At 46.2% G+C, this 25,990-nt stretch overlaps 1 protein-coding gene across 16 annotated transcripts in view; it reads right to left on the bottom strand.

Moving 5' to 3' along the window:
- slmapa (sarcolemma associated protein a) overlaps positions 1-25,990 on the bottom strand; it is a 287,081-nt gene that overhangs the window by 85,263 nt on the left and 175,828 nt on the right. For 11 of the 16 annotated variants that reach the window (XM_038812836.1, XM_038812840.1, XM_038812844.1 and 8 more), the window contains 2 exons: positions 18,134-18,193; positions 270-350 (listed from right to left, as the gene is read on the bottom strand). In XM_038812836.1, coding sequence (XP_038668764.1) covers positions 270-350; positions 18,134-18,193 — 141 coding nt within the window. Of the gene's footprint in view, positions 1-234; positions 356-558; positions 671-1,379; positions 1,674-18,133; positions 18,194-25,990 lie in introns of those variants that run through there. The other 5 variants (XM_038812848.1, XM_038812851.1, XM_038812846.1 and 2 more) reach the window with 4 other exon arrangements.

Raw genomic sequence — 25,990 nt, 5'->3', positions numbered from 1 at the left:
AATTTAACTGTTGGTTATTGACCTATTTTGCAAGCTACATCAGACACAAAATATTCCGATTCCACTTAAATGAAAAAGCAGAATAGTAAAACTTCAATAATAATGATACCTAAGGATTTTTCATTTTGTAAGAATTATTAGAATACTACATGAGACAATTTTAAAAAGTGTATTTTGTAAATTTAACTTATGATAATTTAATAGAAAAATAAATAGTCTTTTCCTAAAACATACCTCAGCAATTTCATTCAATAATCAAATAAAATTACCCGTAGTGTCTTCGCTGCTTCGGTCCTTACTTGGGCTGAGAGTGTCTGACATATCAGATTCCTTTGCTTCTAGTTGATTTTCTAAGTAGACAGAAGAGTCCATTATAAGCACGGGGGTGGGGAACATACACCACACTTCAACACAGAAAGCCAAGTCATTTGTTTTTCTTTACAAATTGACAGTTGGTAGCTGAATCAAATACACGCAATAAAACTAAACCTTTCATAAGATTTTAAGAACAATAGCTAGAATTGCTAGCTAAAATAACCGTATTTAAAAATAACATACATGGGCATTCCCAAAACTTCTCAAACCGTTGGCAGCTTTTGTCATATTCCACAAATGGTCATGTAAGCAAGCTGAAGCTTCAACTAAGCACACAGCTGCCTGGCTAAAATAGTCAATGCTTTTGTTTGGGGGATATAAGGTCATTTCCCTGCCAATCGGCGAATGCTACAGGGTCAGTTGTTTTCAGTAACACTTTAATAAATGGCTATGTAAGAGAAACAATGCAGTCTTTCTTGAATGCTTTCATAACTTCAAATTCAATATGAATTTCCTAAAATTCCTTGCATAAATTTTCATAAACAGCATACAGATTTTTATGAGTCAGAATTTATAAATGGACTAACAATAACTCCAGTGAATTTCTGGGTTGACTTTCATTTGTTAAAACTGCACATTTCAACCCTCATTGGCATGCCTACCTGTGACTCTTGCACCTCAATTGTTTTGTGAAAACTGCCAATTACTGGCTAAATAAAACTCCCAAGTTTTTCCTCTAGCACCCTTTGTGTCACTGGATTCCCCAAGAAAATCTAATGAGTAATTGGACTGTTATCCTTGTGAAAGCTGGCCCTACTTTCACAGTGCTACACAGCGCAGTCCCGCAGATCTAAATGCATCATCATTTAGAGCTATTCAAAAGGTTAGAAATAGAGAAGGTAATGAACAGTGAACTATTTTCTTGCTGCATTGAGCAAGAAATCCTTCAGTTTCCAGATCATTAGAATCCTGATAGCTATATTCCAATAAATATAAATACAAAATTAAAATACTGCAGCTATTAGAAATCTGAAATAAAAACAGAAAACCCTGGAAATACTCACCATGTCAGACAGCATCTGTGGAGAGAGAAATAAAAGTTAATGTTTGAGGTCAATGACCCTTCATCAGATTCTTCAGAAGGATCATTAACCTGAAGCATTAACCGTGTATCTGTCTCCTGTCTATCAGCAATGCAATTGATTCTTCCTTGCTCAATTCGGGACAGATGGCAAAATTGGTCCAGCAAATGACAGCCATCCTCATACCTGCCACTGCAACTTTAAAACAACGCAGTGGCTCTTGTGTGGCTCTTCAAATGCACAGCATCAATTTGCCACATTTCTGCGGCTGCTTAGTCTCATGTGGCAGGTGGTGAATATGTTGGACAACACTGGCATAAACGAGCACTTGCCAGCGGAGATTAATGACGACATAAAATTACATGGAATATATTTCTTGTCGAGTTTATAGAATAAACTTCCAGTTAATATGTATATTTTTTCATAAATTTAGAGTGCCCAATTATTAATTTTCTAATTAAGGGGCAATTTAATGTGGCCAATCCACCTCCCCTGCACATCTTTGTGTTGTGGGGGTGGGACCCACTCAGACAGGGCGAGAATGTGCAAACTCCACACGCACAGTGACTCGGGACTGGTACTAACCACTGCGCCACCATGCCACCCCTTCCAGTTAATATATAAATGGAAAATGTATTTCTATTGTATGGTGACCAGAGAATATGAAGCATAAACAGTGTGTCCTATTACAAGTCATAGCACAGAAAACTCCATGGCTGGTATTTTTGGGCTGTTTACGCTGGTGGGATCTACTGGTCCTGCTGACAGCGGGCGGAATTAGAACATAGAACATAGAACAGTACAGCACAGAACAGGCCCTTCGGCCCTCGATGTTGTGCCGAGCAATGATCACCCTACTCAAACCCACGTATCCACCCTATACCCGCAACCCAACAACTCCCCCCTTAACCTTACTATTAGGACACTACGGGCAATTTAGCATGGTCAATCCACCTAACCCGCTCATCTTTGGACTGTGGGAGGAAAACGGAGCACCCGGAGGAAACCCACGCAGACACGGGGAGGACGTGCAGACTCCGCACAGACAGTGACCCAGCCGGGAATTGAACCTGGGACCCTGGAGCTGTGAAGCAACTGTGAAGCATTTATGCTAACCACCATGCTACCGTGCTGCCCCAGCGGATTCTCCGCTCCCGGAACTAAGTGCCTGTGCCATCGTGAACACCGTCGTGTTTCACGATGGCGCGAACAGGGCACTGGCACGACCTATTCTGGCAGCATGGCACTGGAGCGGTTCACGCCGCTCCAGTCTCCTTACGTGGCGCCAAATGGGCGCCCCGTCAATGTGCGCATGCGCAGTTCGGGCCGCTCATTCCTGCACATGCATGGGGAACTTCTTACGCGCGCAGGCCCCTCACCAACATGGCGCCGGGGTTCTGGGGCCGGCCGCAGAAGGAGGTAGGCCCGGGGAGGGGGGGGGGGAAGAGTAAGGCAGAGGCGCTGGCCCACCGATTGGTGGGCCCCGATCGCGGGCCAGGCGCCATCGGAGGCCCCTCCCGGTGAACGAGCCCCCCTCCCTCCCCACCCACACGCCGCTCCCCCAGCGGTTCCCGCACAGTTCCCGCCGGCAGCGAGCAGGGGTGAATGGTGCCGGAGGGACTGTCATTTTTTTTTCTGGCCGCTCAGCCCATAAGGGCCGGCGTGATTCTCGCGCCGCTGGTTTCGGGGGGGGAGGGGGGGGGAAGAGAGAGAGAGAATCGTGTGCGGGTGTCGGGGCTGCGTGACTCGCGCGGCGCCCCGGCGATTCTCCCACCTGCCATGTTGGGGGGGGGGGGGGGAATACCACCCAGCGTGTTCCCAATGGTGGGCCACCTCCACGAAACACATTGCAGATTACACATGGAAACTCCCACCCCGCATTTCATTTGTGGTTTTGGTTAAATATAGTAGACACGTCACCCTGACACTGAGCAGCACTGATAAAAAAAATCTATGCTGCATCACTTTCTCCAGGGTTAGGCTTGTGCGTTAAACAAGAATAATAAAAAGGAAGAAAAGGTGTCATAACTGAAGGGGAAATAGAGAACAAAAATAATAGAACATCACCCTCAGTCAGAGCAAAAAAGGTGACAAGTGTGAGAAGGGAGGTGATCAATACAGGACTGAGGGCATTGTACCTTAATGCGTGCAGTATACGGAACAAGGTAAATGAGCTTGTTGCGCATATTGAAATTGGCCTGTATGATGTTGTGGGCATCACAGAGGCGTGGCTGCAAGGGGATCAGGGCTGGGATCTAAATATACAAGGATATGTGTCCTATCGAAAGGACAGGCAGATGGGCAAAGGGGGCGGGGTTGCACTGTTAGTAAGGAATGAAGTTAAATCGATAGCAGAGAGAGATATAGAATCACAAGGCATTGAATCTCTGTGGGTAGAGTTGAGGAATCGCAAAGGTAAAAAGACCCTGATGGGAGTTATGTACAGGCCCCCTAGCAGTAGTCAGGATGTAGGGCAGAGATAGAGAAAGCATGTAAAAAAGGCAATATCACAACAATCATGGGCAACTTCAATATGCACGTTGACTGGGAAAATCAGGTTGGTAGTGGATCCCAAGAAAAGGAATTTGTGGAATCTTCAAGAGATGTCTTTTTGGAGTAGCTTGTGGTAGAGCCCATTAGGGAACAGGCAATTCTGGATTTGGTGATGTGTAATGAGGCATACTTGATTAGGGATCTTAAGGTGAAGGAACCCTTAGGGAGCAGTGATCACAATATGATAGAATTTACCCTGTAGTTTGAGAGGAAGAAGCTGGAGCCAGATGTAACGGTATTATAATTAATAAGGGTAACTACAAAGACATGAGGGCGGAGTTGGTCAGAGTTGATTGGAAAAGGAGACTAGCAGGAAGACAGTGGAACAGAAATGGCAGGAGTTTTGGGGGGTTATTCGGGAGGCAAAGCAGAAATTCATCCAAGGAGCAGGAAGCATGCTAAGGGAAGAGCAAGGCATCCATGGTTAACGAGGGTAGTCAGGGACAGCGTAAAAGCAAAAGAAAAAGCATACAAAGTGGCAAGGATTAGTGGGAAGTCAGAGAATTGGGAATCATTTAAAAGCGAGCAGAGGACAACTAAAAAAACAATAAGGGGAGAGAAGACAAAATATGAGTGCAAGTTAGCTAGTCATATAAAAGAAGATAGGAAGAGTTTCTTTCAATATATAAAAGGTAAGCGAGAGGTAAAAACAGACAGTGGACCACTGGAAAACGTGGCTGGAGAAGTAATAATAGGAAACAAAGAAAGGGCAGACGACCTGAATAGTTACTTTGCATCTGTCTTCACGGTGGAAGACTTCAGTGGGATGCCAGAGCTCCAGGAGAATCAGGGGGCAGAGGTGAGTGCAGTGGCCATCACTAATGAGAAGGTTCTGGAGAAACTGAAAGGTCTGAAGAAACTGAAGTCACCTGGACCGGATGGTCTACACCAGAGGGTCCTAAAAGAGATAGCCGAGGAAATTGTGGAGGCATGGGGGTGATCTTTCAGGAACCACTGGAGGCAGGAGGGGTTCCAGAGGACTGGAAAGTGGCGAATGTAACACTGCTGTTTAAGAAGGGAGGGAGGCAAAAGACGGGGAATTATAGGCCAGTTAGCCTGACTTCGGTCATTGGTAAGATTTTAGGACGTTATTTAAGATGAGATCGCAAAGTACTTGGAAGTGCATGGTAAAATAGGACTGAGTCAGCACGGCTTTGTCAAAGGGAAGTCATGTCTGACAAATCTATTAGAGCTCGTTGAGGAGGTAACAAGGAGGTTAGACAAAGGAGAACCAGTGGATGTGATTTATTTAGATTTCCAGAAAACCTTTGACAAGGTGCCGCATAGGAGAGTGTTAAATAGGTTAAGAGCCCATAGAGGATTAGCTGACTGGCAGAAGGCAGAGAGTGGGGATAAAGGGGTCTTTTTCAGGATAGCAGCCGGTGACTAGAGATGTGCCTCAGGGGTCTGTGCTGGGACCACAAATTTTTACAATATACATTAATGATCTGGAAGAAGGAACTGAAGGCACTGTTGCTAAGTTTGCAGATGATATAAAAATCTGGAGAGGGACAGATAGTATTGTGGACGTAAGGGGGCTGCAGAAGGATTTGGACAAGCTTGGAGTGGGCAATGAAGTGGCAAATGAAATACAATGTGGAAAAGTGTGAGGTTATGCACTTTGGAAGGAGGAATTTAGGCATAGACTATTTTCTGAATGGGGAAATCAAAAGCACAAAGGGACTTGGGAGTCCTTGTTCACTATTCTCTGAAGGTCAACGTGCAGGTTAAGTTGGCAGTTAAGAAGGCAAACGCAATATTAGCATTCATGTCAAGAGGGCTAGAATACAAGACCAGCGATGTACTTCTGAGGCTGTATATGGCTCTGGTCAGTCCCCATTTGGAATATTGTGAGCAGTTTTGGGCCCCGCATCTAAGGAAGGATATGCTAGACTTGGAAAGGGTCCAGAGGAGGTTCGCAAGAATGATCCCTGGAATGAAGAAGTTGTCATATGAGGAACGGTTGAGGACTCTGGGTCTGCACTTCTTGGAGTTTAGAAGGAAGAGGGGGGATCTTATTGAAACTTACAGGATACTGCAAGGCCTGGATAGAGTGGACGTGGAGAGGATGTTTCCACTTGTAGGAAAAACTAGAACCAGAGGACACCATCTCAGACTAAAGGGACGATCCTTTAAAACAGATATGAGGAGGAATTTCTTCAGCCAGAGGGTGGTGAAAGCGGGGAACTCTTTGCCGCAGAAGAGTGTGGAGGCCAAATCATTGAGTGTCTTTAAGACAGAGATAGAAAGGTTCTTGATTCATAAGGGGATCAGGGGTTATGGGGAGAAGGCAGGAGAATGGGTATGAGAAAATAACAGCCATGATTGATTCGCAGAGTAGACTCGATGGGCCGAGTGGCCTAATTCTGCTCCTATGTCTTATGGTCTTATACTAGCTTCTTAATCAAGATGAAATTTCAAAACCCATTTTATCAATTTTCAATGCAAGTAAAAGATCTCCTCATTACAAAACACATGGGCTCTTCTTAATGAAATCAAATTGTCAGAGCTTTGATATACAAATCAGAGGCATAAAATGGCTACCTATTTTTGAAGCTGACGTTCTGGACTCACTGTGAGCCCTTCCTTGGGTTGACATGTCAAGCCACATTCATACAATAAATCATTATTAAAGATCTACAAGATAGTTAAAAGATCAAGTTTTCATGTAATCTGTTGAACAATGAATCTGAACTGAAACTCCCACTTTTACAGATTGTAATAATTAAGAATTAAGAATTATCCAAAGCCTTTAGTCTGAAATCTAAGTAGATGAATATCTCCATTCCAAATCCGGAACATGTCACATCCCATGTCTCTCGAAACTCCCTGCTTGAACATCTCCAATCAATTTTCCACCATGTCACAACCTTGATGTGGTCCAAATCAAGTCATAATTTTTTGTTTGATGTGGCTTACTATCGCTCGTTGACATCTCCAACTCTGTTGCTGGCCTTCTATACCTCATCCACAATTACTCACTTCCTGTTGCAAATTTCCACCTCAGTGATGTGCTTTTCAAAATATTTTACATTAAAGACAATATATAAATTAAGTTGTAAGTGTCAGAGAAGCTGTCTTAGACACTAGATTTTAAAAAGTGACTGGAGGAAATTACTTCATAGACAGATGCAGTGCATGATTCCATAAATAAATACTGCATTAGTATCTCATGTCACTTTTACTGTTGTCAGGGTATGTGATCCTGGTATCTTGCAAACATTTCAGCAATTCAGCCACATCGTTTCTTGTTTGCACTAATCTATCTGCTCAAGTGTTGAGTACAAACAGTCCCAAAGTGCTAGCCACAGTAATTCCTAAAATGCTTCCCAAGTTTTACAGTGTATTTATAGCAACAGTGCAAGCCATGATTTGAATTGTTGATATGACCAAATTTTAACTCTCAATTGTTATCCCACAGTACCCTAAAAAGGATAGGAACTCTTTCCTCACAATAATATCAGTATATTTAAAGTTGACCCAGAATACCTGCTGTAATCTACATTGTTTCACACAACTACATTTTCAAATAAGGACCAGAAACATACATTCCGTCAGCATTTTTAAAATTCTGCAGAAACTAAATATATAAATTATAAATGAATATTGTGCAAGGCAAATTGTGTTTGACTACCTTGATTGAGTTCTTTGATGAAGTTAGAGAGAGAGTTCATGAGGATACTGCTGTTGCATATATTGACTCCGAAAGACATTTGATAAAATACCACACAATAGGATTAAAAGGACATTAGCAGAATGGAAACAAAACTGGATAAAAGACAGAAAGCAGGGAATTGTGGTGAACAGTTGCTGTTCAGACTGGAGGGATCTATACAAGGGGCGGAATTCTTAGGCTGCGTCTGCTGGCCGACCAGAAATTTGCACCAGAGGTCAATGGACCTAATGGTCCTCGCCCCGGCCGTGGCGATCTTGTGGCGGCCGGGAGCCAAAGAATCCAGCCCAAGATGTTTCCCAGGGTTGCAATGAGGACCATTATTATTTCCGATATGTATATATTAATGACCTCGATTGGGTATCTATGAGATCATTTCAAAGTTTACAGATGGCACAAAATTCAAAAATGCAGTAAACAATCAGGAACAGACTTTAGGGGGGGGGCATGGACTGGTGAAATGGGCCGACATGTGACAGATAGAATTGAATAAAGGGAATAATGAAATGCTATTTTGAGGAGGGGCAGTTTCAACTAAATGCTACAATTTTAAAAAGGCTACACAGAAAGACACAAGAGTGTAAATGTACAAATCCTTGAAGGTGATACACCAGGTTGTTGTTTAAAAAGCATATGACTTTATAAGGAGAGAAAGAGAATGCAAGGAAATTATGCTAAACTTTATAAAACATTTGTCGAGCTTCAGTGTAGTATTCAGCTCTGGTACCACATTATAGGAAGGATGCCAAAGCCTTTGAAGGGTTGGGAAATTGTTCTTTATTCTTTGATGGGAATTGGGTGTTGCTGGCAAGGCAGCATTCATTGCCCATTCTTAATTGCCCTTGAATTGAGTGACTTGCTGTGCAATTTCATAGGGCAGTTAAGAGTCAATCAAGTTGCTGGGGATCTGGAGGTGCATGTCGACCAGACCAGGTAAGGACAGCAGATTTTACTTCCTTAAAGGACATTCGTGGGTTTTATGATAATAGATGATAGTTTCCTGATCACCATTACTGAGATTAGCTTTCAATTCCAGACTTTATTAATTGAATTTAAATTCCCCAGCTGGAATTTGAAGCTGTGCCCGCAGAGGATTAACCTGGGCATCTGGACTACTAGTCCAGTGACGTTACCACTGCCACTAATAGAAGTGTTTAAAATGATTCATGGTTTTGAACAAGAGTAAATAAGGAGAAACTGTTTCCAGTGGCAGAAACGTTTGCAGCCACTGGACATAGATTGAAGGTGATAGGTGATAGCCAGAGGAAATGTGTGGAAAATATTTACAAAGCAAGTCACTGTGATCTTGAATGCATTGTCGGAAATAGTAACTTTCAAAAGGGTATTAGATAAATATTTGAAAGCAAATGTTGCAGGGGTATGAGGAAAGAGCAAGGGTGCGAAACTAACTGAATAGCTCTGCCGGCACAAGTCTTCTATTTACAATTCTATGTGATATTCTAAATTACATAGACAAAGAAAAGAGTTCATAAATTCCCCCAATTCAATTTGCATTTATAATTCAATCACGAATAATTCTATATATAATGATTAATGAACTGCAGGGGGATGGATATGATAAATTAAGCCCTAAACATAATTTGGATATCTTGATACAACAAAATGTTTTCCTGAACTTTCATACCTTCTGAAATAGAGATCCAATTTTAATTTAGTGCATCAACACTTAAATTGTGCGATATACCAATTCCTGAAATTCTGTAAGATGAATACAGATCAGTAAAAGTTCAAATGGTTTTGAACACAGAATATATATATTTTTTAAATTTAGAGTAACCAATTATTTTTCCAATTAAGGTACAATTTGGCGTGGCTAATCCAGCTACTCTGCACATCTTTGGGTTGTGGGGGTGTAACCCCGCAAACACAGGAGGAATGTGCAAACTCCACACAGAGTGACCCAGGGCCGGGATCGAACCTGGGACCTCGGTGCCGTGAGGCAACAGTGTTAACCACTGCGCCACCGTGCTGCCCTTGAACACAGGATATGTATCATTCTGAAGGTATGAAAATCTAGAATTCTGGATTTTGTTGTTATAAAATGTATTTTATTACAAACATGTATCAAAACAGGTACAGCAAACAAACACCCTGGGAAACATGCTTCCCTACAATCAACTATAGTCTGTACAGATTTTTCCTCTTTTTCACCCACCCCCTCCACCGGGACGAACAGCCCCTCAAACACGGTCACAAACATCCCCCACTTTCCTCAAACCCCCCTGAAGAGCCCCTGAACTCATACTTTATCTTCACTAATCGCAGGAAGTCGTACAGGTCACCCAACCAAGCTGCTACCTCCAGTGGCGATGACAACAGCCACTCCAGCAGAATTTGCTGCCGTGCAATCGAACGAAACGAAAACGAACGAAAATCGCTTATTGTCACGAGTAGGCTTCAATGAAGTTACTGTGAAAAGCCCCTAGTCGCCACATTCCGGCGCCTGTTCGGGGAGGCTGTTACGGAATCGAACCGTGCTGCTGGCCTGCTTTCAAAGCCAGCGAATTAGCCCTGTGCTAAACAGCCCCATCAGAGAGGCGAAGGCCAAGACATCGACCTTCCTCCTCTCCATGAACTCCGGCTTCTCTGAAATCCCAAATATCGCCACCAAAGGGTCCGGGTCCATCTCCTCCTCCAGTATCCTGGCTAAGACTGTGAACTCTCCCACCCAGAATATTCCCAGTTTTCGCAACCCCAAAACATGTGCGAGTGATTCGCTGGCTCCCATCCACACCTCTCACACTCATCTGCTGCCCCCCCCCGAAAGAACCCACTCATTCTCGCCCGGGTCATATGCACCCTGTGCACCACATACACTGTATCAGGCTCAACCTTGCACATGAGGAGGTCCCGTTTACCTAACGCAGTGCCTCACTCCATGCTCCCCAATTGATTTCCCCTCCCAACTCCGCTTCCCACTTCTCTTTGATCTTCACCACCCACTGGCCTCCCTGCTCCCCCAGCCACTTGTATATATCCCCAATTTCTTTCCTGCCCTTCCACATCCGGGAGCAGCAGTCGTTCCAGCAGGGTGTATCCTGGCAACCTAGGGAACCCTCTCCAGACTTTTCGCGCAAAGTCCCTAACCTGCAGATACCTGATGCTCCTCCAGACTGGCGAACCCTTCCTCTAAATACAAATCCCTCACCTTGACCAGGGTCCTCCCCACCCTCGCACCTTCCCCGCCCATAAAAGTCAGAAATGATCGTGTCCACTTTCCGAAAAAAGGCCTTTGGTATAAAGATCGGGAGAGCTTGAAAGATAAACAAGAACCTTGGCGGAATATTCATTTTCACCTCTTGGACTCTCCCTGCCAGCGTTAAGTGCAGTGTATCCCACCTCTTAAGATCCTCCCTAGCCTCCTCCACCAGCTTTGTTAAGTTCCACTTGTGGAGCCTCCATCCATTCCCTCGCTACCTGAAACCCCAAATACCTAAACCTATCCCTCGCTACCGTAAATGGCATCCCCCCTAAATTAGCCCACTGTGCCAGCTCACTCACTGGGAATACCTCGCTTTTCCCTACATTCAGCTTGTATTTTGAGAACCCTCCAAACCTCCCCAGCAGACCCATAATCCTTCCCATACTCTCCAACCGATCGAAAACATACAGCAAGAGGTCATCGGCATAGAGCGACACCAGATGCTCCCTCTAACCCCTCATAATCCCCTGCCACTTTGCCAACCCCCTGAGATCCATCGCCAATGGCTCTATGGCCAGCGCAAACAGCAGCGGTAACAGTGGGCACCCCTGTCTCGTACCCCATGTGTAAGTCAAAGCTTTGTGAGCGCATATCATTCGTCCTCACCCCCTTGGTACCACATAAAGCAACTGTACCCATGCCGCAAATCTCAGCCCAAACCCAAACCTTCCCAAAACCTCAAACAAGTACTGCCACTCCACCTGATCAAATGCCTTCTCCGCGTCCATGGACACCACTACCTCCGGTACCAGAGCCCCCGACAGATTCATCACCACATTCAACAGCTGTCTTATATTACTTGCGAGCTGCCTGTCCTTCACGAAGCCTGATTGATCTTCTGCCATCTCCCCGGAGACGCACTCCTCCATCCTCCCTGCCAACAACTTAGCCAATCTGTGTTCAAAAGTGATATGGGTCTATACGACCTACATTCCACTGGGTCCTTCCCCTTTTTCGGAATTAGTGTGATTACTGCCTGCGTCATCATCTCTGGCAACTCCCCCTTCTCCAGTGCTTCATTAAATGCCCCCAACAGATGTGGTGCCAGGTCCTTCGCAATTTCCTCATAGAATTCCGCCGGGTACCCATGTAGCCCAGGGGCCTTTCCCGACTTCATAGCCCTGATACTATCCAGCACTTCTCTCAGCCCCAGGGGCTCCTCCAACGCCTGCCTCGTTGCTTCCTCAACCTAGGAAATTCCAGCTTGCCCAGAAACTGCCCCATGCCCCCCTCCTCTCCTCCCAGGTCCGCCTCATGAAGTCCCTGATAGTATACCGGCCCTCGGTCACTGTCTGTGAGGTGTTTGCACATTCTCCCAGTGTCTGCGTGGGTTTCGCCCCCACAACCCAAAGCTAGGTGGATTGGCCACGTTAAATTGCCCCTTAATTGGAAAAAATGAATTGGGCACACTAAATTTATTTTAAAAAAGATGAGTTTGTGTAAATTGGAGAACTGATCTATAATTTCTCCTGAATTGTCCTATTATTTCTTGCAGCAGTCAATTATAATACCTTTCAGAAAATGTCCCAAAGTGCTTGCAAGAAAGTAATCAGACAAAAAAACACATTGAGAGCACAACATTGAGTCAAAGAATTATAGCCATTTTACACCTGGTGAAAGAAGCTGAATAAAACAAAGTGGCAGAAATTCAGCTCTTGATCAATGAATCAAAGAATCTTTGCTTTGTTAATTTAAAACATTGAGCACTTTTGCTTCCGAATTAATCTGAGTTTTGGGGGCAGCACGGTAGCATGGTGGTTAGCATAAATGCTTCACAGCTCCAGGGTCCCAGGTTCGATTCCCGGCTGGGTCACTGTCTGTGTGGAGTCTGCACGTCTTCCCCGTGTGTGCGTGGGTTTCCTCCGGGTGCTCCGGTTTCCTCCCACAGTCCAAAGATGTGCGGGTTAGGTGGATTGGCCATGCTAAATTGCCAGTAGTGTCCTAATAGTAAGGTTAAGGGGGGGGAGTTGTTGGGTTACGGGTATAGGGTGGATACATGGGTTTGAATAGGGTGATCATTGCTCGGCACAACATCGAGGGCCGAAGGGCCTGTTCTGTGCTGTACTGTTCTATGTTCTATGTTCTACTCCATAAATGCCTTATTTACAATCCCTGGCTCTGAGTTCACATCCCCAGCACCAGTCCGTATCTTCAATATTTCCCTGGACGCAGCCTGCCTCCGCAGCTGGTGCGCCAGCTTGCGGCTCGCCTTCTCCCCATACTCATATTGCACCCCCCTTGCCCTAGGCAGTTGCCCTCCCGCCTTCCCTGTTGTCAGCCTGTCAAACTGCCCCTGCAATCTTCCTCGCCAATCCCTCCACGATGGGCACCCTCGAATAGTCCCTGTCCACCTCCACTATCCTGCTCACGAGTTGGTCATGTTCCTCCCTCCTTTCCCTATCCGCACGGGCCTTAAAATAATTAATTTTTCCCCTCGGACCACTGCCTCAGTGCTTGCAAAAAAAATGGCTGCCGACACCTCCCCAGTCTGATTCAACTCCACATACTCCTTAATCGCCGCCCGAACCTTATCACAGAAACCTCCATCCGCCAACAACCCCGAGTCAAACCTTCACCCCGGCCTCTGCTCTCGTCCCAAACTAAACCGAATCTCCAGCCAGTGGGGCGCATGGTCAGAGATAACAATCCCTGCTAGAATTCTGGATTTCATTACATTGTTGAATGCAATGTTGAATTCCAGTCACGATAAACAGCCAAGTTAAAAATTGTTTAACAGCTGAACATTACAAATCCATTTGGGGAAGGAGATAGCAGTCAAATTAAATGATTCAATTTAGCCGATTATATTGAAAATTCTAACATTTTTGAAAAAAAAAAGATCTAAGTAGCAAACATTCTTGACACTCGTGAATTCCAAAAAGGTGCACATATTTACATTTTTCTTTCATCCCAGAGAGAATAGTTACTATCCTTTGATAGATGGACCCCTGGCAATGTAAACTAAAAGCACTGATTTTCAAAACTTACAATAACAACGTTCATCAGCACTTTTGGACAACAAGTTCCATAAACATCACTCACCAGCCCTGGCACTGACATCAATTCCCCACAGCAGCACAAAAACACTGAATCCCTTAAACGAGCTAGGCTACAAGTGCTATTGATCCCATTCCCTTCTGTCAAAGACACCCAATATACTGGGGTCACACAGCAGGGGTAATCATCTGATTTTATTCCCATCTCCACTACACACAAGGCCTTAAAATACCTCTGCTCTTCTCACTCCCCTCAAACTGCATCACCGACAGCAACCCCGCACCTCCAGAATCACATGTCCTCAGATTCATGGCCTTCTTTATCACTATGACTGTGGCTCTTTGTTCAGTTGTCTATGCTGCTTGTGGGTCCCTTTGTTTTGTTCACCAAGCCAACACCACCCTCCACCCAGGTCCTAAATCTGAATTTGCATCTTGCTCTGACTTCTCTCACATTTTTCCTCACACACCTAGAGCTTATATTGACAAGATCCACCTCTTGCCCTTCAACTCCATTCCCATTGAACTGACCAACTAGTGCCCTTTCTGATCCTAATTCTACCTGACATTGTAAATGATTTTATATTCTCAGATAATGTCATCTTCCCTTTCAAAATTATCACCCACACCTCAAAAAGTTCACCCTCAGGTCTTCTGTTCTTGAAAATAAACGTCATATCGCCACAAAGTGTTGAAAGATTTGTTACCTTCTAAATCCATATCCATCTTTAGCCCAACACCACGTTTGAATCTCTGCCATCAAAATGTTGGCACTGCCATTAAATTTAATAGCCAAAGTCACAAATTATAGCTACAGCTTTCACAATCAGTAGGGCATTGCCTACCATCAGTGGCCCTGAAAATTCTCCTCCAATTGGTGACTTAATTATTTAAGTTGGCTGCCAGGCTCCAGCCTCCCAGCCCCAACAACCAGGTAAAGTACAAAAGTAAAATTAAGATGATTGTTGGAGGAAAATAATTAAAGTATTCTATTAAACAACTGGATCATGAAATAGGTTCTTTCAGTAGAGGTAAATTATCACAAGCTCGATTTTTCTTTTACAGGATGTGGGCTTCACTGACCAGACCAGCATTTATTGCCCATTCTTAGTTGCCTTTCAGGTGGTGGTGAGCTGCCTTCTTGAACCACTGCAGTCCCGGAGGTGTAGGTACAGTCACAGTGCTGTTAGGGAGGCAATTCCAGGATGTTGACAGTGTGCCAATGAAGGAACGGTGATATATTTCCATGTCAGGTTGGTGAGTGACTTGGAGGGGAATGTACAGGCGGTGGTGTTCCCAGGTATCTGCTGCTCTTGCCCTTCTGGATGGTAAGGCTGGTGAGTTTGGAAGGTGCTGCCTTAAAGAACCTCGGCGAGTTCCTGCAGTGCATCTTGTAGATGGTACACTGAGCTGCCACTGCTTGTTGGTGGTGGAGTGGGTGCTTGTGGAAGGGGCAGCAATCAAGCAGGATGCTTTCTCCTGGTTGATGCTGAGCTTGTTCAGTGTTGGAGCTGTACTCATCCAGCCAAGTCGAAAGTATTCCATTACACTTCTGACTTGTGCCTCATAGATAGTGGACAGGCTTTGGGGAGTCAGGAGGATGAGTTACATGGCACAGGACTCATAGCCTTTGGCTTGCTCTGGTAGCCACAGTATTTATATGGTTAGTCCAGTTCAGTTTCTGGTAAACGCTAACCCCAGGATGTTGATAGTGGTGGATTCAGCGATGGTAATGTCATTGAATGTCAAAAGGCGATAGTCACATCCTCTCTTGTTGGGGATGGTTATTGCCTGGCATGTGAGAGGCACAAATGTTACTTGCCAACTCAAACTTGGATGTTGTCTTGTTGCATTTGGACATGGGCTGCTCCAGTATCTGAGGATTTACGATATTACTGAACATTTAGCAGCAAACATCCGCACTTCTGACCTTATGATGGAAGGGAGGTCATTGATGAAGTAGCTGAAAATGCTTGGGCCTAGACACAACACTGAGGAACCCCTTCAATGATGTCCTGGAGTTGAGATGTTTGATCTCTACCACCACAACTATCTTCCTTGTGCCAGGTATAACTCCAATCAGCAGAGGGATTTCCCCCCGATTCCCATGGACTCCAGTTTTGCTGGAGTTCCTGTATGTCATAATCGGTCAAATGCTGCATTGATGTCAAGGGCAGTCACTCTCTCCTCACCTCTGGCATTCAGTTCTTTTGTCTGTGTTTGAACCAAGCCTGTAATGAGGCCAGGCGAAGACCCCAAACTGAGCGACCGTGAGTAAGTTATTGTTAAGTGGCACATCATAGCGCTGTTGATGACTCCTTCCATCACTTTACTGATGATCGAGAGTAGACTGATGGGATGCTAATTGGATAGGTTGCATTTGTCCTGCTTTTTGTGGGCAGGACAATGTGGGAAAACTCTCACATTGCAGGGTAGATGTCAGTGTTGTAATTGTACTGGAACAGTTTGGCTCATGGCGCGACAAGTTCTGGAGCTCAAGTCTTCAGTACTATTGCCGGAATACTTTCATGGCCCATAGCCTTTGCAGTATCCAGTGTCTTCAGCATTTCTTGATATTATGTAGAGTGGATCGAATTGGCTGAAGACTCGCATCTGTGATTCTGGGGACCACTGGAGGAGGCCGAGATGGATTGTCCTTACGGCACTTATGGCTGAAGATATTTGCAAATGCTTCAGCCTAGTCTTTGCCCAGATGTGCTGGGTTCCTACATTGAGGATGGGAATATTGGCAAAGCTTCCTCCTTCAGTGAGTTGTTTAATTGTCCACCATCATTTACCGCTGGATGAGGCAGGATTGTAGAGGTTAGATCTGATCCAATGGTTGTGTAATTGCTTAGCTCAGTCTATTATTTGCTGCTTATGCTGATTGGCATGCAAGAAGTCTTGTGCTGTAGCTTCATCAGGTCGCCATCTCATTTTTAGATATGCCTGGTGTTGTTCCTGGCATGTCCTGCACTCTTCACTGAACTAAGATTGATTCACTGACTTGGTGGCAATGGTAGAGTCGGGGATATGCCAGGCCATGGGATTATAGATTGTGATCAAGTACAATTTTGTTGTTGCTGATGGCCCACAACACTTCATGGATGCCCAGTCTCAAGTTGCTAAATCTGTTCAAAGTTTCTCCCATTTAACACGTTGGTAGTGCCACACAACACGAGGGCATTCTCAACGTAAAGATGGGACTTTAGTCTCCACAAGGACTGTGCGTAGTCACTCCTACCGATACTGTCATGGACAGATGCATCTGCAGCAAGCAGGTTGGTGAGGATGAAGTAAAGTTTGTTTTCCCCCTCTTGTTGGTTCCCTCACCATCTGCCACAGTCCCAGTTTAGCAGTTATGTCCTTTAGGATCCAGCCATCTTGGTCTGCAATGGAACTACTGAGTCACTCTTGGTGATGGACATTGAAATCCCCCATCCAGAGTATATTCTGCACCCTTGCCACCCTCAGTGCTTCCTCCAAGTGGTGTTCAACATGGAGTACCGATTCATCAGCTGAAGGGGTACGGAACGTGGTAATTAGCAGGTTTCCTTGCCCATGTTTGACCTGGTGCCATGAGACTTCATGGAGCCCAGAGTCAATGTTGAGGATGCCCAGGGCAACTCCCTCTCGACTGTGTCGCCACCTCTGCTGGATCTGTCCTGTCAGTGGGATAGGTCAGACCCAGGAATGGTGATGTCTGTGACATTACCTGCAAGGTATAATTCTGTGAGCATGCCTACGTCAGGCTGTCGCTTGACGAGTCTGTGAGACAGCTGTCCCAATTTTGGCATAAGCCCCCAGATGTTAGAAAGGAGCATTTTGCAGGGTTGACAAGGCTGGGTTTGTCATTGTCATTTCCGGTGCCTAGATCGATGCCGGTGGTCCATCCAGTTTCATTCCTTTTCTCCTCTTTGTACCATAACTATGTTGCGATTTACTGCATGATTTCTATACATACTTGCCATATGTATAATGATCACAAAATAATTAATTTATCAAAAGCCTTTGTGACCAGTTTCTGTGAAATTCATGGTCTTGTTATAATTGGGGAGAAACCTTAAACTACAATACAAAATTGCAATGATAAAGGGCACAATCTAGTGGTTGCATTAGTTAGAGGTGTAAATCCTGTGATGACTGCTAAATCTCACAAACGGCCAAAAACGGAATTTGCGCCGGTGAAATATAAGCTTATGATCGTCTTCGTCCCCTGCTGGTGGCGCTATCCCCCGATTTGCATGAATTTTAATAAATCATACAATTACTGGGATTGAACATTACAAACCTTTCAATAGCTTTGTTTCTTCTGTGACTTTGGTATGATCATCTTCTGCTATAAGGGTGGCTAAGCAAAAACAAAAGATTAATAATGTACAAAACATAAAAGTGCAGCACAATGCATTGATACAATAATGTACTCTACCCGAAACATATGCTTTACCAGATTATACAGAAAATAAACTTTGTGATCTCACTCAGGTGCATTGTTCCTTTCAGCAGAGCAAAATCAGATTAAAAATGCCATTAGGAATGGGGGCAGTGGACCCCTGGAGAGATAGACAGCCAACAGGAAGGGGCTACTCGTTTTACTCGCACGTCCATAAAGTATATTCCAGGATAGATTTCTTTGTACTAAGCAGGGACTGTATGGGGGAGGTAAAGAACACGGAATACTCAGCAATTACCATTTCAGACCATGCCCCGCATTGGGTGGACCTGCAGTTCGGGGGAGCGAGCTATCAACGCCCGCAATGGAGGCTAGATGTGGGACTGCTGTCGGAGGAGGGGATCTGCGAGAGGCTTCGGAAATGTATAAAAAATTACCTGCAGGTGAATGACACGGGGGAGGTCTCAGCGGCGACCTTGTGGGAGGCGCTAAAGGCAGTAGTGCGGGGGGAGCTGATTTCAATTGGGGCCCACAGAGCCAAGGCAGACCGGGCAGAGATGGATAGATTGCTCAGGGAAATGGGTCGGATAGATGAAGAGCACGCGGAGTCCCCGGGGGAGGTTTTACTCAGGGAGAGGCAGAGACTACAGGCGGAACTGGGGGCACTATCCACGAGCAGGGCCGTGGAACAGCTTAGGAAGGCGAGGGGAGTGGTGTACGAGCATGCGGAAAAGGCTAGCAGACTGTTAGCGCAGCAACTCAGGAGGAGGGAGGCGGCCAGGGAAATAGGTAGAGTGAGGGACGAGGGGGGGGGGGCGCAAAGTGGAGGACCCAGCAGAATTGAATAGGGTATTCCGGGACTTCTATCGTAAGCTGTATACTTCGGAGCCGCCGGAAGAACCGGAGGGGATGAAAAGGTTTCTGGACGGGTTAACATTCCCAACAGTTGGTGGGGGGCGAGTGGAAGAGCTGGGGGCCCCGATTAGAGTAGAGGAGGTATTGGGGGGCCTTAAGGCTATGCAGTCGGGGAAGTCCCCGGGGCCGGATGGATACCCAGTAGAGTTTTATAGGAACTTCTCTGAGCTGGTGGGCCCCGTCTTGGCGAGGGTTTTCAATGAGGCAAGGGACAGAGGGACCCTGCCGCCGACAATGTCACAAGCCACCATATCTCTGATATTGAAGCGGGGTAAAGACCCAGAGACGTGCGGGTCCTACAGGCCAATCTCCCTGATTAATGTAGACGCCAAGCTCCTGGCAAAGGTACTGGCGGGTAGAATGGAGGACTGTGTACCGGAGGTGATTGGAGAGGATCAAACAGGGTTCGTGAAAGGTAGGCAGCTGGCGGCCAATCTGAGGAGATTGCTCAATGTGATAATGATGCCCCCGGCGGGTAGAGAGGTGGAGGTAGTGGTGGCAATGGACGCCGAGAAGGCCTTTGACCGGGTGGAGTGGGACTATCTATGGGAGGTGCTCGGACGGTTTGGGTTCGGGGAGGGATTGGATCAAATTATTATATCAGGCCCCGAGGGCCAGCGTCAGGACCAACAGAGAAGTGTCGGAGTACTTTAGGTTGTACCGAGGGACCACACAGGGCTGCCCGCTCTCCCCGCTGCTGTTTGTGCTGGCCATAGAGCCGCTGGCGATTGCGCTGAGAGCCGCAGAGGGTTGGAAGGGGATGGTGAGGGGCGGGGTTGAACACAGGGTTTCTCTTTATGCAGACGACCTGCTCCTGTACATGTCGGACCCAGTGGCCGGGATGGGAACTATACTGGGAATGCTGAGGAAGTTCGGCCAGTTCTCAGGATACAAATTAAATACGGTCAAGAGTGAAATGTTTGTGGTACAGGCAAGGGGCCAGGAGAACAGATTGAGAGGGCTACCGTTTAGGCTGGTTGAGGAAAATTTCCAGTATTTGGGAATCCAGGTGGCACGAGACTGGGGCAGGCTGCATAAGTTAAATTTGGCCAGGGTGGTGGAGCAAATGAAGGGAGAGTTTCGGAGATGGGATGCACTCCCGCTGTGGCTGGCAGGGAGGGTGCAGACTGTAAAGATGACAATCCTCCCTCGATTTTTGTTTATTTTTCAGTGCCTCCCGATCTTTATCCCACAGTCCTTCTTCAAAAGAGTTAACGGGCTGATCATGAGCTTTGTCTGGGCGGGAAAATCCCTGCGGGTGAAGAAGGCGATGTTGGAGAGGAACCGCAGCGAGGGAGGGCTGGCTTTGCCGAGTCTGGTCAATTATTACTGGGCGGCCAACATCGCTATGATAAGGAAGTGGATGGTGGGTACGGGGTCTATTTGGGAGCGGGTGGAGGCGGCTTTGTGCAGGGGCTCCAGCTTGGAAGCCCTGGTCACTGCTCCTCTACCGCCGGCCAAGTACACCACCAGCCCGGTAGTGGTGGCGACCCTGCGGATATGGGGCCAGTGGAGAAGGCATGTGGGGGAGATGGGGGCGTCTGTCTGGGCGCCAATCTGCGACAACCATCGGTTTGCCCCCGGCAGTATGGATGGGGGGTTCCGAGTATGGCGGTGAGCAGGGGCGGGAAGGGTGGGTGATATGTTCCTGGAAGGGAGCTTCGCGAGTTTGAGGAGCTTGGAGGAGAAATTTGGGTTGGTAAGGGGAAATTATTTTAGATACCTACAGTTGCGGGACTTTGTTCGTAGACAGGTCCCATCTTTCCCGCGCCTCCCGCCAATGGGGATCCTCGACAGAATAGTCTCTAGGAGGGAAGAAGGGGAGGGTAGAGTCTCGGGTATATATAAGGTGCTCATGAGGGAGGAAGGGTCCCAGAGGACCTGAAACTTAAATGGGAGGAGGAGCTAGGCGGGGAAATGGAGGATGGGCTGTGGGCAGAGGCCCTGAGTAGGGTAAATTCGACCGCGACATGTGCTAGACTCGGGCTGATCCAATTTAAGGTCGTTCACCGAGCCCATATGATGGTGGCTCGGATGAGCAAATCTTTTGGGATAGAGGACAAATGCGCTCGGTGCGCGGGAGGACCAGCGAACCATGTTCACATGTTTTTGGCATGCCCCAAGCTGAGGGGGTACTGGCAGGGATTTGCGGGGGTCATGTCCCAGGTGCTAAAAACAAGGGTGGTGATGAGTCCAGGGGTGGCAATTTTTGGGGTTTCGGAAGACCCGGGCGTCCAGGGGGAGAAAGAGGCCGATGTGTTGGCCTTTGCTTCCCTGATAGCCCGGCGACGAATATTATTGGCGTGGAGGGACTCAAAGCCCCCGAAGACTGAGTGGTGGATTGCGGACATGTCGAGTTTCCTGGGGATGGAAAAAATTAAGCTCGCCTTGAGGGGATCTGTGCAGGGGTTCACCCGGAGGTGGCAACCATTTATTGACTTCTTTGCGGGAGAGTGAGCGTCAGCAGTGGGGTGGGGGGTAGAATAGAGTAGGAGGGAAAATATGGCGGGTAGTACCGGTGGAAGGGGAGCGGGCTTGTGCAATATGTTACGATGGAAGTATTGAAAGTACGTGGATGTTTGCACACTTTTGCCTTTTTTGCTTTCTTTCTGATGATGTCTGTAACTGTTTATAAAGCCAAAAACTACCTCAATAAAATTGTTTATTAAAAAAAAATGCCATTAGGAAATGTCTTGCAACAAGTTGGGCAGCACGGTAGCATTGTGGATAGCACAATTGCTTCACAGCTCCAGGGTCCCTAGTTCAATTCTGGCTTGGGTCACTGTCTGTGCGGAATCTGCACATCCTCCCCATGTGTGTGTGGGTTTCCTCCAGGTGCTCCGGTTTCCTCCCACAGTCCAAAGATGTGTAGGTTAGGTGGATTGGCCATGATAAATTGCCCTTAGTGTCCAAAATTGCCCTTAGTGTTGGGTGAGGTTACTGGGTTATGGGGATAGGGTGGAGGTGTTGACTCGATGGGTCGAATGGCCTCCTTCTGCACTGTAAATTCTACGAAGTCACTAGTCCTCTCATCTGAGAAATAGTATACAGTGCAGATTGAGTAGAAATTAACTACACAATCAAAACTGAATGGTTCTGTCACAATACCTGATTACTATATAAACCATGATCAAAATTATATTGAACCTCTCAATTAAGAATCAAAATGTTGCCAGAATCACAACTGCAGCACAAAATGAGGCCATTTAATCATGTAAGCACGTGCGAGTGCTCACTCTTCAGTTGGACAAAATACTCTACCATAATTTCCACACACTTTCCCATATCCTTGTTGAAGTTTCAAGCTCAATAATCACTTCTGATGAAGCATTCCATGTTCTAATAGTGTTTGTAAGCAGAATCTAACTTTCCATTAAGCTTATTAAGAATTAAATAACATTGCAAACTATCACTTTTTAACCTCCCAAAATAAATTAATTTATAAACCTCTATTTGATCTTTTCTTAAGCAGAACTCTAATTGAGACTGAACCAAATTAGTTAATTCTCGGATGCAAGGCGGTTTGCTTTCGGAACTATCACAAAGCCTCAGGATAACTGAAAATGGGCAATAAACATTTGTGCTGCCAGCAAAACACAAGTCACTTGATCAAAATTGATAATGAATTCTTTAATCTTCATGCAAACTGGTATTTACTTGCTGGTTTTCCAGATGAGTCCCTGGTAAAACAACATGCACTTCAGTCTTGTTAAGTCTTCGGAATCATTTTACCTGCAGATCTCAAAGAAAATTTACCTACAATTGTCTGATTGTCAAGTGAAATAGCATACTTTTAGGATTGGATAGAAAACTTGAAAACATTGTTCAGATGGTGAAAGTTTTGCTGCCAAGCATGAGACGTAAATTCAAAGTTTGGAGGTTGAGAAAAAGCTATGTTGAATTAAGTTAAGCTGGACAAATTGGTGTGTCTTGAACAAGTGTTTCGGATTACATCAGCACCGTAAAACATTCACAATCAACAGAGCACCAGTTGACATGCAGAATCACATGGGTCAGTAGCTTGCGAGGACGTTTAGTGAAATTGTGAGAGGCGCAGAGCGTAACCATATATTTTCCAGTCATGCATGTTATTGTAGAATGCTGCTTGACGAATGTCACTTTATTCGAATGCTCTTCGAGATACTCCCTGCACATATTTTATTCCATCTGACCCCGAGTTAGAGATATCATCAACAACATGCAAGGTTTCCCTGTTTAAAAATAATTCTTGGGGGCGGCTATGAAGGAGTAAGTCACACATTTGGTGGCTCCAGCTCTGGTTGGACTTTCGGACCTTTGCCCCGGACTTTTTTCCGGTTTTAAACAGTGAATTCGAAGGCTGAGGGAATTGGGCACCGTTTCCATGTATCAATGTATGGAGAAAAGAACCAGAAGTGCAGAAAAGGCAGAAATAGGAAGATAGGCAAGAGCTGTGCTGAAGCAGCAGCAGGAGACAGCATGGCCGAGGACAGGACCCCTGGGGTGACGGCGCAGCGATCAATGGAGCAGTTGATGCAGGTCATCCAGGACGGCTTTGCCAAGCAGAAACGGGACTGTCTGGACCCGATTAAAGAGGCGATTGATCGGCTGCAGCACAGTTTGACGGCCAGGATCAGGTGATCCAGAAGATTGAGAAGGCGCTGGCTGAGCAGGAGGAACATCAAACAGCGGTGGAGTTGGAGGTGGGGATGCCAAGAGACCAGCAGAAAAGGCTTCTGGAGAAGGTGGAGGACCTAGAGAATAGGTCCCTCAGGCAGAACTTAAGGATTGTCGGGCTCCCGGAAGGCGCTGAGGGAGCGGATGCTGGGGCATGCGTAGCGGGTATGTTCGAAAAGCTGCTGGGGGAGGGGGCATTCTCCCGACCCTTGGAGGTTGATAGGACGTACAGAGCGCTTGAGAGGAAGCTGCGAGCGGGGGACCCTCCGAGGGCAATGGTGAGATTCCACAGGTTCCTGGACAGGGAATGTATTCTTCAGTGGGCCAAGCGAATGCGGAGCTGTAAGTTGGACAACAGTATCCTGCAGGTGTATCAGGACCTGAGTGTGGAGGTGGCCAGGCAAAGGGCAGGCTTCAATCAAGTTAAGTCAATCTTAGAGATAGAGAAATACAGCACAGAACAGGCCCTTCGGCCCACGATGTTGTGCCGAACTTTTGTCCTAGGTTAATCATAGAATTTTGGACACTAAGGGCAATTTATCATGGCCAATCCACCCAACCTGCACATCTTTGGACTGTGGGAGGAAACCGGAGTACCCGGAGGAAACCCACGCACACACGGGGAGGATGTACAGACTCCACACAGACAGTGACCCAAGTCGAAATTGAACCTGGGACCCTAGAGCTGTGAAGCAATTGTGCTATCCACAATGCTACCGTGCTGCCCTTAAGAAGAAATTAATCTACACTCCATTATTCTACCCTAATCCATGCACCTATCCAATAGCCGCTTGAAGGTCCCTAATGTTTCCGACTCAACTACTTCCGCAGGCAGTGCATTCCATGCCCGTGCATTCCATGCCCCCATACGCTCTGGGTAAAGAACCTACCTCTGACATCCCCCCTATATCTTCCACCATTTACCTTAAATTTATGTCCCCTTGTAATGGTTTATTCCACCCGGGGAAAAAGTCTCTGACTATCTACTCTATCTATTCCCCTGATCATCTTATAAACCTCTATCAAGTCGCCCCTCATCCTTCTCTGTTCTAATGAGAAAAGGCCTAGCACCCTCAACCTTTCCGCGTAAGACCCTCTCTCCATTCCAGGCAACATCCTGGTAAATCTCCTTTGCACCTTTTCCAAAGCTTCCACATCCTTCCTAAAATGAGATGACCAGACTGCACACAGTATTCCAAATGTGGCCTGACCAAGGTTTTGTACAGCTGCATCATCACCACACGGCTCTTAAATTCAATCCCTCTGCTAATGAACGCTAGCACACCATAGGCCTTCTTCACAGCTCTATCCACTTGAGTGGCAACTTTCAAAGATCTATGAACATAGACCCCAAGATCTCTCTGCTCTTCCACATTGCCAAGAACCCTACCGTTAACCCTGTATTCCGCATTCATATTTGTCCTTCCAAAATGGACAACCTCACACTTGCCAGGGTTAAACTCCATCTGCCACTTCTCAGCCCAGCTCTGCATCCTATCTATGTCTCTTTGAAGCCGACAACAGCCCTCCTCACTATCCACAACTCCACCAATCTTCGTATCATCTGCAAATTTACTGACCCACCCTTCAACTCCCTCATCCAAGTCGTTAATGAAAATCACAAACAGCAGAGGACCCTGTTTCTTCAAGAAACAGGTGAAGTTTGGACTGCTGTATCCGGCTTATCTTTGGGTGACATATGAGGACCAGCATCATTATTTTCAGTCGCCCGAAGATGTGCTGGACTTCGTGAAAAGAAAGGGACTGGTGGCGGGTTGAGAACTCTCAAATTTTGATGCAACTTGTTGGCTTATATTGGGCCCTTTTCTTTTTTAAATTTGTTTTTTCTCCTCTTATTTTTTCTCTTCTGATTTTGAGTTCTGTTTAAGAAGGGGGGGGAGAAAGTGTTTTCGTTTTCAGGTTTTCTTTTCAGTGGATGATGGCAATGTCTTTTTCGTTGATGTGCACTTTTGTGGGGTGGAGACGTGCTTGTTTGAGTTTCGGTGGGTGGTGTTTATTTTTTGCAGGTGGGTGATTGTTAGATGAGGGAATTTGTTTGTATGAGCGGGAGGGGAAGGGAGTGAGGGAAAAATACGTGGGAGACCTTTTGGCGCCTGGGGCGGGGGCCGCCAAGCTAGCTGGGTGGGGGGGGGGGGGGGTGGTTCTGCTGATGAGGGAGGGACT

Source organism: Scyliorhinus canicula, chromosome 11 (assembly GCF_902713615.1).
Source record: "Scyliorhinus canicula chromosome 11, sScyCan1.1, whole genome shotgun sequence".
NCBI classification, from domain to species: Eukaryota; Metazoa; Chordata; class Chondrichthyes; order Carcharhiniformes; family Scyliorhinidae; genus Scyliorhinus; species Scyliorhinus canicula.
The sequence above is the reverse complement of the archived record's forward strand: the minus strand, read 5'-3'. Positions and strand labels throughout refer to the sequence as shown.